At 41.3% G+C, this 13,261-nt stretch overlaps 1 protein-coding gene across 2 annotated transcripts in view; it reads right to left on the bottom strand.

Annotated features, from left to right (window-relative positions):
• Positions 1–13,261, bottom strand: part of DOCK7 (dedicator of cytokinesis 7) — a 141,354-nt gene that overhangs the window by 46,065 nt on the left and 82,028 nt on the right. For both annotated transcript variants that reach the window (XM_077824622.1, XM_077824623.1), the window contains exons 21-28: positions 11,155–11,319; positions 10,158–10,327; positions 5,426–5,515; positions 4,320–4,415; positions 4,056–4,196; positions 3,793–3,906; positions 2,645–2,815; positions 1,726–1,865 (exon numbers count right to left, since the gene is read on the bottom strand). In XM_077824622.1, coding sequence (XP_077680748.1) covers positions 1,726–1,865; positions 2,645–2,815; positions 3,793–3,906; positions 4,056–4,196; positions 4,320–4,415; positions 5,426–5,515; positions 10,158–10,327; positions 11,155–11,319 — 1,087 coding nt within the window. The remainder of the gene's footprint in view (positions 1–1,725; positions 1,866–2,644; positions 2,816–3,792; positions 3,907–4,055; positions 4,197–4,319; positions 4,416–5,425; positions 5,516–10,157; positions 10,328–11,154; positions 11,320–13,261) is intronic.

Here is a 13,261-nt window from a genome sequence, read left to right as displayed (position 1 = left end):
CGTCCACTGACGAAGATAGGTGGTACGTGTGGAATGTGTTCTGCTATGTAAAAGTACCCTTTGTACCTGGGCCAATGGGAGCTGCGAAGACAGCACTCTGGGCAGAGGCAGCGCGCAGAGCTGCCTGGCCACGCCTCTGCATAGCAACTGAGTGAGGAGGATGGCGCCGCTTCCGGGGAGCCCCAAGGTAAGCACCACCCAGCACCCGCCTCACCCCGTCCAGTGTCCCAATCTCCTTCCCCGTCCCACACCCAAAATCTCCTCCTGCTGGGGGGAGGGAAGGGGAGGTTGGTGGCTGCTGCAGGCGCACTGGCTGCTGCAGAAGTCACCGAGTCACTGACTTCCATGACAAACCCGCAGCCTTACCTATGAGGGAAGATTGAAAATATTGGATTTGTTTAGTCTGGAAAAGAGAAGACTGAGAGGGGACATGATAACAGTTTTCAAGTATATAAAAGGTTGTTACAAGGAGGAGGGAGAAGAATTGTTCCCTTTAACCTCTGAGGATAGGACAAGAAGCAATGGGCTTAAATTGCAGCAAGGGAGGTTTAGGTTGGACTTTAGGAAAAACTTCCTAACTGTCAGGGTGGTTAAGCACTGAAATAAGTTGTCTAGGGAAGTTGTGGAATCTCCATCATTGGAGATTTTTAAGAGCAGGTTAGACCAGAGTGGGCAAACTACGGCCTGCGGGACCGTCCTGCCCGGCCCTTGAGCTCCCAGTCGGGGAGGCTAGCCCCCAGCCCCTCCCCTGCCGTCCCCCCACCCCTGCAGCCTCAGCTTGCTGCGCCGCCAGCGCTCTGGCCTGCCGCTCCTGCCGGGGAGCACGGCGCCGTGGCTGAAAGCTCCTGCCGCTCTGAGCGCCATGGTAAGTGGGTGGGGAGCGGGGGTTGGATATGGATAAGGGGCAGGAGATTCCAAGGGGCAGTCAGGGGGTAGGGAGCAGGGGGCGGTTGAATGGGGTGGGGGGGCGGTCAGGAAACGTGGGGGATTGAATAGGGGGGCGGGGTCCCGGGGGGGGTGGTCAGGGGACAAGGAGCAGGGGGGTTGTATGGGTTGGGGTTCTGAGGGGGGCAGTCATGGGGTGGGAAGTGGGCGGGGGCAGATTGGACTAGATGACCTCTAGAGGTCTCTTCCAGTCCTATGATTATTGGGCAGTATTCCAAGCTCTGAAAATTTCTTGCTGCATAACCTTGCCAAACAACTTCAAAATACTCTATGTTTCACTTTATCCATCTATAGTACAGCTATATTTACCGGTCTTACAGGGGAGTTGTGAGACTTAATTTATATTTATAAAGTGCTTTGAGATCCTCAGATGAAAGGCGCTACTATACCTAAACCCAACATCAGCAGACATTTTCTGACCCTTCAAAAGTATGTTCTTGCTACTGCTGCAAAAAGCTACTTTCTGCTACTGCTCAACAGCAGCCTCCAAAGCCAATTGAAGAGTACCATTGAAAGGCTCCAATGGGAGACTCTCATCCCCTCATTCTCAGCTAGGAGAATGTGCCTGTAAACAGGATTGGAGAGTCAGGGTTAAAAGAGATAGGAATTGGGGCAGACCAAGTCGGAGGGGAGGATTCTCGGGTTGGAGGACTTGTTTCCTATTCCCACTCTCCTCTCAGATTATACATGTAAATTAGCTCTGACCATGGCAGTAGTTTGCTTGTGAGCCACCATCTACTTAGATTATGGTAACCTCTTGGGAAAAAGTTGAAAACTCACCCTTCAGCATCAGGATCTAAAATGACAGCCAGCTCTGTTAACACAAGCCCTGCCAAGTAATGCTGCTGGCGGAAAGGCACAGACAATTCAAACATATTTGCAATCTTCTGGTCTTGGACATTTGTAGAGAATCCAGAACTCTGTTGAAAAACCCAAGTGTTAAAAGTTGCGTAATGAGCAACTGAGGACGCAGAAGATACAGTTTATGAAATACATGACAAGCCTGTGCAGAATTCAAGAAAATCTTAATGTCAGCCACTATTTCACTCATTTTTTGGCTACATATCTACTTATGTCACATGTAACTTCATTAACCTTCAATAATTCAGAGTAGATACATTTTACTTTTGTTCCCTTCTTAGTTAAGTATATGCATTACAAACCAGATGACGAGAAAACAGCTAATCTGATGAGCAAGAGCAGTGCTATTGAACAAGGCAACGTGCTTGCTGAGAAATGACTATTTTCTGCACATGTACTCTTTTGCACAGGATGGGACAAGGTAGTAGAATGATGCTTGGATGTTACAAAGTGATAATAAATGGACCTTGGTTATTTTAATGATCACAGAAGATCAGCACAAGCCTGAATAAAAGCCTACTGTTCTTCGCTTCAAAGAAAAATGTTCTGCTTGCACAATATGGCTAGAAGTTTAGGGTTTCAGAGACACACTTTAAGCTTTCATTACGGCAATTCTAAGACGGGTAACTCAGCCGCAAAGAGTAATGCCAAACGTATTGCCCATAGGCCCCTCTAAGCCACTCTACCTGCATTGCCCGTACTTTTTAAATAAGTGATCAAAGAGGCATTAGCAGGAAAGGAACTTGAACATGTGTGTGACACACCTGTCTCTGAAATTTACTCCTATGAACAAAGCTCAGCTTGAATTTCCACATGTGGCCTTTGCTGCTTTGCCTACCTGAGAAGTTGCTGAAGACACAGACGGTGAGGGAGATGCAGGTGGCGTGAGTAGGCTACAGGGTAAATTCAGGGTGACGTAGTGCTCATGGCTGCAGATAATGCGGAGGAAGTCCAGCCTCAAGGACACAAGGATACTCGGATTTGGTAAGGAATAAAGCTTTGAAGACACCTGGCAAGAACACAGTTATACAGTTAATAGTAATACAGCACACAAATGCAGCATGTGACTTCTGACATATCCTCCATCACCGTGTTATACAGCTGAAGGACCAGATTAAAGGGGTTTATAATGCTTTAGCTGTCGTTAAATAGCAGTAAGACACACACCACTTCTTTGTAGTTTCAATTAAAAGTCTCACATAGGGGAACTGTACATTTAACATTTACCACAGCCAACAATGCTTATAACAATATAACATTTGCATAACAGGCATACTATTTACAATTAAAAATTAAGTCCCATCTACTTCACATGCGATATTGAACTCCTGCTGATTTCAGTAGGCAGTTGCACAAATAAGATCATGGACAACACATCGGCAGGCTGGCTAGCCACACACATAGGTGCTGGAACTAGGGGTGCTGCCGCGCCCCCTGGCTTGAAGTGGTTTCCATTATGTGCCGGGTTTACAGTTTGGTTCAATGGCTCTCAGCATCCCCACTATACCAACTGTTCCAGCATCCCTGGTCACACAGTAGGCAACAGATTTCAAATACTATTATCGTTCAGGCCATCTACTATGGAATGTTTTAATCTGTAGTAAAGATGAACCTGAAGCCCAGATCCAAATACCCACAAACGTCATGGATGCTCAGATCCAAATTTTGCAATCAAGCCCTTTTCTAATCTCTTCCTCCATTACTCTGGTGGCAACAAGCATGGAAAGAGACTCCTCCCTCCCAGTGTAACTCCATCGACTTAGTGGACTAACTCCCGATTTAGACAGTATACCTGAAAAGGGAATCAGGCACAGAGATGTAGAAGCATTAAAACACAAGCTGAATGAGACGATCAAGCTAATCTTTTTTTGAAGAGACGCTGATAATGGAATGTTGTGCTCCTGCTTCACAGCTGGTCCTAAGGAAGTTACAGTAGTGTGGTGTGACACGGAACCCAGTTAATATATAACATTTCTCTGCATTTACCTGTTTGTAGCAGGCCTTAATAAGGCTAAAGACAAACCCTCTGTCCATGATAGACAGCAAATCATTGAGGAAAAATGCAAGACTGGTGTTGAGCCTTTCAATCATTTCTGTATCCTGAACAGGAGAACAAAAAGAGAAAATGCAAAGAAAAGAGCGCTGTTATATATGGTAACAAAACAGTTTCAAATTAAGGCCCCCATCTATGCACCTGGATGGAACAAGCTGCAGAACTGGCCAGGGTGCAGCTAAGTGCTTGCTATTACCTTCTGAAACCGAGAGACTATATCATTGGCAATTGTGCTGACCAGAGCAGCTATGTCATCCATGAAACGTTCTGGAAAACGATTCTTCCTTGGAGCATCCAGTTTGTCAGCAAAATACAAATGATGCACCATACTCTTCACCTATAGGAAACATATATTACTAGTAATGGTCATTTGTGAAAAGCATTATGCTATTAACAATGGTGTCTGTTTTACTAAAAATCTGGATTAATCCTGTAAACAATGGGTTTCCAATTTGCTCACCATAAGCTCGAAGAAGAACCAGGCCTGCTGTAAAGCTGCCTCCCGAACGCTTCCACTGCAGACAACCCACTGTAAGGCCAGTTCTTCGTGAAAAAGCTAAGCAGATTCAAATCCAAAATTAGTCCCAGTACCCACATTGGCTTGCAACACAATCCACGTGAAAAATGGAAGCCCAACACATGAAAAATATGGAGAACAATGAGGATAAGCAAAATAATAAATGTTAATGCAACAGCAGTGACAATGTCCCTTAAAGGAGCCCCCCATTAACAATATAGGACACTGTTATGATGTGTGAAGTGAGAAACATCACGTCATTTTGGTCCAACATTAAATTTTAAGTGTTGACAATTTTCTTCCCCCTCAAAATGTTTGTTGCTCAAATTAGTTTAAAAATCTACCTTTCTGCCTGGTCAGATTCTTGAAGTAAAAGGGAGTAAAAAGGGGACATATAAAGCAATTTGAACAAAAGTGTATATTTATTTTGAGAAAGAACTTTAGCAAAATGGTACATATGGGAAAAATAAACCATACTGCGCTAACAGCCACCTTCTTGATTTAGTTTCAGTTCCCAGAAAGAACAAATCACAGACGAGCAGAAGTCCCTAGTGGTGTTTTATTATTCAAAAAGTCAACAGATTTTGTGTCACGGGCATTATTTAGGAGTAGATTCCTACTCCTTTCAATGGGCGTAAATCCAGAGTAAACCCTGATGTCACTATAGTTACGCTGGATTTACACTCATGTAAGTGAGGTCAGAATCTGGCCCTCAGTGTTAGATAGCTAACAGATTTTAATTCATTGTAGTCAAGTAAGTCAGTTACATAACCCAACAGGAGCACTAATATTTTTTTAAAATCTATAGTAATTCCATCTAAGCAACAGGAACATTCATCAGACAAACCTCTCCTGCTGTTTTGACTCATCCTCATTCACTGGGTCAGGACATTTTATATTTGCTAGTGGTCTAGTATACAGAAGTGCTCAGCAAAAGCAGTTCCCCACTGACCTCTGAAAATCAGGTCAAAATAAAAGATAGACAATCATGTTTCAGAATGACTTGACCTCCCTGCCCCACGATATCAATTGCCTTCACTGAAATCTACCTTTTTAGTTGGTAACCGTCCTGTTAATGTTTGTAAGAAACTTGACGTCTCTGTGTGCGAAGACATACGATTACAACTTCGATCTGTAGCCTACGGAGTGGAGATGAATGAATGATGACAGCACATTAAAGTTTGCTGGGGATGGTTTCTGCAGCTCAAGGACAATGTACATTTACAAAATACTGTTTAACAGTAGATTTCACAGGTTTTTACACCTTCTCCCCCCTCTCAAACTCTTAGCCATCTGTTTAAACAAACAGAGTGACAACAATCAAAAGCATTGTTGTGGTTTGGTTTGGTTTGGTTTAGGTGTTTTTCTGGGTTTTTTATGCTTTTTTTTAGATTTACATGTTCTTTAAATAAAAGCATGTTTTTATGCACAAAGACATTTAATGCTGCAAAGCATGAAACTTTTCCATACTTATATTCTGTCAACATGCAGATGTCTGGAATGTAACATTTTTATATGTTTCAGTGTCGTACCTCTCAATCTACCAGTCCAAATGTGTGGACACCCCCTCCCCCAAATGGCCCACCTATTAGTACAGGGAATTAGAAAATTACATGAGTTTTTTTCTTTTAGCATACACAACTTTATCCATAAACTCAATTTCAGGATTCAACACTTCTGATGGAAATAACTTGCCTTAATGCAAGTTAGTTCACACTAGATTTGTGTGAGAGGGAGGTAAATTTGAGTTTACAAGGAAGGAAAGTTGAGAGGTATGTTCAAAACAATCATGCAGTGTAAAGCAACAGGCAACAAGGGTTAAATAAGTGAAACCTATCTTATGTAAGCCACTACAAATTTCATACTTTGCAACACAGAACAGCTACAGCTGCATCTTATGAATCATTGCTTCCAGCACTTCATTTTGGTTTAATTATCTCTCATTCAAACATTCACATTAAAAAGGAAAGATCGATTGAATATGAAGGATACTAAATGCTTTATGAAAATGGTAAAATGGTTCACGACGTTAAAACAAAAAGCAAACATGATGCTGCATAAAATTGTGATCAATGTTCCCATTAAATAATGTGCTTCACCTAAAATAGAAACTAATGTTAAAAAACAACAACAACAAAGGAAAGGAGCTGTAGCATCTAAATTTCACAAACCAGCAACTACTGAAATGAAAGGAAGGGGACATTGTTTATGCAGTTTGTGGGTTTTCATGCAGTGTGGCGGGGAGGGGGAAGAAGTGCTAATTTTAAAATAAAAAATAAAAATCGCTAACTTTTCAAAGACTGAAAAAAGCAAGCCACCAAAACTATAGTATACACTTAAAAGGAGATGTTCTTTAGGGAAAGATCAGCCAATAAAAAACAAAAACAAAAAAACCAAAACTCTAATGTAGACACCACCTGTGTTGACTCTGCACTTGGACTGGGGTTGGATCCCCATGGGGCAGCTTTGGGACCACCAGTGTTTACCCAGGAATTGGAGCGGTCTAAACCCTGGGCATATAATAGAAAGCAGTTGGGAAAGGAAAGACATATTACATGTTGCATGCCATACAGTAGTCTAATTTAGAGATATGCAGTCCTTAAAAGAAATCAAAATGTGTTTAACACACTTGTCACCAATTAGTACTGTTAAAGCAACCTGAATTCTCAGGCATGTGTCGAGAAATTTTAGTCCCAAAGGTTATTTTATTATTTTTCAATCACACAAACACAACAGAAACATTGATGAGAGCACCTGTTCAGGCTACACGTGTTGTATTTGTACTCTCCATGCACCAAAACCATTATGAGACCAAATTCTGCTCTTCCTTACATCTTGAGTAAATCCAGTGACTTCAGTGGAGTTACTCAGGATTTACACGGGTGTAGCAGAACAAAATCGGGCTCATAGATGATGGGAACCACAAAAGATGGTCTGTGGGGTCTCTACATTTCTTTAGCCAGGCTACTTGCCATATAGTGTTCATAAACCCCACAAGTCCTGTTGAAAAATGTATGAGCTCTGAAGAGACATGTTCATAGCAAAGAACGCTAATATTCTGAAAAAATAGTGCCAAGCACTGGATTTCAACAAGGACCAAATGGGAAAAAAGGTGTTTTTCTAGACCCAAAGCTATATTTGAGATATGACAGTTAAAAAAAAAAAGTTAGGCTTTCCATAGCACGACAAATTTTTTTTTTTCAAATTTTCATAGATTGAAAAAAACCAAACCCAGTCTAATTAATATGGAATTTGTTCCCCAAATCCTCCTCCACCAAGAGACCATGCATACAACATTTCAGGTGGAAAAGAATTATGTTCCCACTCATCCGTCCCAAGAAAGTTAAAGAAAACGTCGGAGCAGACAAAACTGAGCTCATTCCAGAAACCGTTTTACACCATCAATCTGATCCAAATGCGATGGGAACCTACTAACTCCAAGGGGCTTTGGATCAGATCTTATGGAGTCATTACTACATAGATAGCTCCCCATAACATTCTCAAATGAGCTTCAGTTCTCACCTGGGAGAGAGGACTTTTCTAACTCCATGCCAACTTTGCTTAGATGCCAGCTAGGATGGTGATTTTTAAAATACAGACTTTTGTCAACTACAAACTGGATCCAGACCACCAATTCACTTCTCACAACCCATTAAAAACTCACACCAAACTTGAGTCCAGATTTAAACAAGTAATCTTGAGGTTATGCCATTGAGCCATCCAGTATGAGAGAGCACAGCGTTGTTGTAATTTTGCTCAAATAGACTCAGGAACAAACAAACTGACAAAACAAACTGAAAAATGCTGTTTTGTTCTGAATTGTTATTCAGCAGAAACAAACAAAAGCCCTGATCATGCAAAGGCCCAGCTTTTGACTGAGTAGAAGTCAATGGGACTACTTGCAGTGAGTCAAGTTAAGCACATGTCCTGATCCTGCAAACACCTAAACACATGTGTAACTTTGCTCACATGCACAGTCCTAATGACTGCAATATGGATCAAGTGACTTACGTGTTTACAGCAGTGGGAGCCAATTTTGTTTTATATTGGAAAACGTACAAGCCCCTCCCCTAATCACAATGTACAGAATTGAGAGTTTCTTCTTTTAAGGAGGAGTAAATACGAAGTACATACAACTTGTTAAATTCCAGGCAATGGCTGAGGTCCCAGTCCTGTAAGAGGATCTGTGTGGGTGCATCTGCTTGCTTGTGCAGATCCACTAGCAGGATTGTATTCAAGCATTATATTCATAGCAGTCAAAACCCGGATATTTTTTGTTTTTTTTCCCAGCATACTTCCAACAATTTAGGAAATCTACATACTTTTATTACAAATGCAAAATGGCATAAAAGCTATTTTGGGGGAGATGTCAAATTTGCTTCAAAAATAATACAAATCCCAAAACAGTGCAAGACAGAAAGATTAGTATCAGATCCAAAAACTCCTGCATTATGTTGATCCAAAGCAATGCTTAAACACTGTAAGAGAAATAACTTAAAGATTTTTAGAATAAAATCAGAAATATGACTCAGTGATGGCTTACATAGAATCTACCAGATAACCCATACAACAGATAACAAATATAAGGGTTTAGTCCAAACAATTAAATGAAACAAACAAAATGATGGGTGCTTTTTAAAAATAAAAACGCCTCCCATGATTGGTCCTATTTTCAAGTGAAGGCTCTTTAATAGGATGGTCAGAAGCTTAAATCGTTCTTTGGGCAAGTACAACTTGTATTTTGCACCTATGTATCACTTTCAGCATTTTATGAAGACATCTATATTTTGACTACTGGATTTAATAGATTTAAATGTAATTATTTATCTAACATTCTGTATATTCATATCCAGCCTAGTATCTGCTGACCAAGCTACTGGCAAGAAATATTTCCATTAACAGTAGTCTACACATTAGCTTTTTAAGCACAGAGTATGTATCTGGAAGAAAAATCTCTTTCCATTTTCTATTGCCACATTATTCACTCAGCCACCACATGGAAAGCGTCTAATATCCTGTGTAAATTCCACATGCACATCGCTCCCCTAGGCATTTCACAAAAGGTCAAGGTTGTTTAATTAGTGAGACAGCTAAGTGGATCTTTAAACTTTTTTAAGTCTTCTAGTCCCTGCTTTATTTATTTATTTAAAATAATGATTCACCAAACAGAACTTATCTTGTCATCTGTCTGGTGAGAAAATTACATTTTTAGTCATTCAAAAATTAGTGACATCTCTAACTCAGATCAAGCCTCCCCTGCCTTTCTTTGAATACAGGATTGACAAATGTCAAACTGACCCAGGTGTGTGACTTTACTAACAAACCTGATTAGCTGATTTTTCAAGGACTGGGTGTAAAAGTTCTTTCAAGATAGAAGGAAGAAGGAAGGGTGGTGGTGCTGGTGGGGAGTGGCTGTGACACTTTATACCAGCGGAGGGCCAGAGAATATATATAAAATTAAAAAAAGAGTCCTGCCCTCTCAGCCACCATGTCTTTACAGGGAACACTTGTCAGGAGGCAGGGTAAGATCTGATTGGTACTTGTTTCTCTCTCCTCTTAGGGGTCTTTAGCAAGTCAAATAGAAACAGTGGCATGTGTTCTGGGAGCAAGATGCCGGCTACTTTCCCAGCATAGGAAAAGACACTGAAGGGGTCATTAGTAAGGATGAGTGAATATAGATTTCTTTTTGAAAGGACAAACACATTAAAGTTCCTTCTTCATTTGCTTTAAGACTGAGGAGAAACATGGAGTTTCCTAGGAGCCTTAGTTGTGCAATCGTACCTTACTTCCAATGATTGACCGTACTTCATCATCTGGTGAGGTCGGAGTCCCAGATATATCCGGATTGCTGTTACTAAGACTCCTTGAGCGATTCAGGTTAAGGCTTGCTGGTCGGACAGCTGATCGAGCCATAGTAGCATAATGCACGGATCCCCCCAAACCACCGGGACCTACAAATTTCACACAAGAGAACATCTTGGAATGTTATAAATCATGGCCACAGAGTGGCTGCTTTGCACCAGTCTGCTGCTGCAAAGCGTCTGCGTACCTGGTGGATCCGGGCAGCAGGGGACTCCTCCGATGGCATAGGGTAGCTGTAGCAGCTCCTGTGCCATCCCCACACCTGGCTCTCCAGTATAGGGGATGTGGCTGGGAAAAAGGGGGCACGGTCAGAACGCCATTCTGTCCACTGATCCCTGACTATTGGAATGGCCCCTGGGGACTTTTGGCAACTGATGTAAGATAGAGCAGCCTTCAAGCTGCTCTATCTTGTGCTTGGAATCATGCTGATATTTGCCAGCCCCAAGCCCGCTTGGGGGGGGCGGGGGAGGGGCGCTGTGTCACAAACATGGCTTAATGTCACATTAACTCCACTCCAGATTTGTGTCAAGCCCAGTCTGTCCAATCTGGAGAATATGGTCTTATGTGTACATTCACAAAAGAATACGTTTACTCCTAAAATAGAAGCCTTCTGCTACGTATGCTTTGCAGTTATAGAACACAGCCCATCTGACATGCTCAACACACCTTACAAACATTAACTGATTAAGCCTTTGAAGTAGGCAAGTACTATTAAACCCATTATACAGATGGGTCCACTGAGTCACACAGCAAGCTAACGACCGAGATGTAACCCAGCAGGGATGGCTGCTAGCACCTGTTCTAAACAAGGAACAATATTCTCTCTAACATTCAGCTACATATAACAAAGCTCTTTCACCAAACTCAATTCCAATTTCTCAATAAAATGTGTTTTAAAAACAAGAAGTGAAGATACCTGGTGAAGGTGAATTGGGATAGGTATGTGGTAGACGAAAAACATAATAAATATAGGAAGTGAGTAGGTTGTTTCTGCCATGCTGATCCTGGTTTCCTTCTAAGTTTTTGTGGAGTCTGTTTATGATTGATGCCATCGCTTCAAAAGACGCTTGACCCAGGTTAACTGAAAGAAGTAAGGTGAGCAGTTTGGTCATAAGAGTTCAGCAGTATCTGTGATCACACTATAATTGCTCATTCCATTCAGAGCAGGTCATAAAACAGAAAAAGTTTCTTATGAAATATTGCAAAAAGAAAAGGAGTACTTGTGGCACCTTAGAGACTAACCAATTTATTTGAGCATAAGCTTTCGTGAGCTACAGCTCACTTCATCGGATGCATACTGTGGAAAGTGTAGAAGATCTTATTATATACACACAAAGCATGAAAAAATACCTCCTCCCACCCCACTCTCCTGCTGGTAATAGCTTATCTAAAGTGATCACTCTCCTTACAATGTGTATGATAATCAAGTTGGGCCATTTCCAGCACAAATCCAGGGTTTAACAAGAATGTCTGGGGGCGGGGGGGGAACAAGGGGAAATTTTCCCCTTGTTTTTTCCTACCCTCCCCCGCCCCACGACGTTCTTGTTAAACCCTGGATTTGTGCTGGAAATGGCCCACCTTGATTATCATACACATTGTAAGGAGAGTGGTCACTTTGGATAAGCTATTACCAGCAGGAGAGTGAGTTTGTGTGTGTGTGGGGGGGGGAGGTGAGAAAACCTGGATTTGTGCTGGAAATGGCCCAACTTGATTATCATACACATTGTAAGGAGAGTGATCACTTTAGATAAGCTATTACCAGCAGGAGAGTGGGGTGGGAGGAGGTATTTTTTCATGCTTTGTGTGTATATAATAAGAACTTCTACACTTTCCACAGTATGCATCCGATGAAGTGAGCTGTAGCTCACGAAAGCTTATGCTCAAATAAATTGGTTAGTCTCTAAGGTGCCACAAGTACTCCTTTTCTTTTTGCGATTACAGACTAACACGGCTGTTACTCTGAAACCTGTCATTATGAAATATTGTACTTGAAATTTGGATCAACTCTAACAAACAGTTTAAGGAGCAGATACGAGCTGCAGTGATAAGCCTCCATTTGGTTTAATATCAAATTTAATGATGTTAAGGCTCAGTCTTAGAACAAATGGGAGCAGGCTAAGGCCACGAGTTAATGAAAAGATAAAATCCTTGGGATGTTCACGGCATTCTTCTCCACTAACAGTTTTGCTGCAGTCAAGTTGCAACTGAAGTTTGAAATGTACCAACAAGAACAGCCCAGTTCTGTATCTGAACCGGTTATGTTCTAAAAATGAGTTCACAGAAAACCTAATGTGGCTATAGGCTAACAAGATATGGGCAGACCCATGTTTGTAGCTGGAACCTGTGTATGACCGCAGTTATTTAAAAGGCAGCCACCAGTTTCATGAGCCCAAAACAAAAAACACTTGTGGAACAAGAGAGCTTTTTTCAAAAATAGAGCCACTCTTCAAGTTTCAAAAACACACCGTTTCCCAAACAAATAAAAAAGAAAATGATTATTGATTTTCAAAGATGTCTAGGGGATTTAGACATATCTTCCATTGGGTCTAAATTCATTAAATTGCTTTAAAAATCTCAACTTATAGTTTTAAGCAATGAGGGCTTGAATATCATTTTCACATAAGACCTCTTTAGATTATTAGAGTGGTCTAATAAGGCTTAGGACAAATGGGACTCAGATCCTAAGATTTAAAATGGTTACTATTTGATATGCTACGTTTTAATAAGAATGGGCCAAATTCTGCTTTCACTAACACTGATATAAATCCAAAATAACTTCAATGAAGACAGTGTTGGATCTCTAAAAGCAGAATAGGACCCAATGCCTGTACTATATAAACTGACATTCACACTTGAAATCCTTCCTCCTTTTAGAAGGCAAGCTAAATCTCCGAACTGGCATACAATACATATCACTGCGCAAACGGTGCAGAGGTCACTGTAGTTAATTTTCAAGTCTATTTCCCTGGAACACCTACATCATCAACCTCATCCAAAGTGTATTAATTCTATTCCCGTCTATT

Source organism: Eretmochelys imbricata, chromosome 8 (assembly GCF_965152235.1).
Source record: "Eretmochelys imbricata isolate rEreImb1 chromosome 8, rEreImb1.hap1, whole genome shotgun sequence".
NCBI classification, from domain to species: Eukaryota; Metazoa; Chordata; order Testudines; family Cheloniidae; genus Eretmochelys; species Eretmochelys imbricata.
Note: the sequence above shows the minus strand (reverse complement) of the source record. Positions and strands in the feature narration are given on the sequence as shown.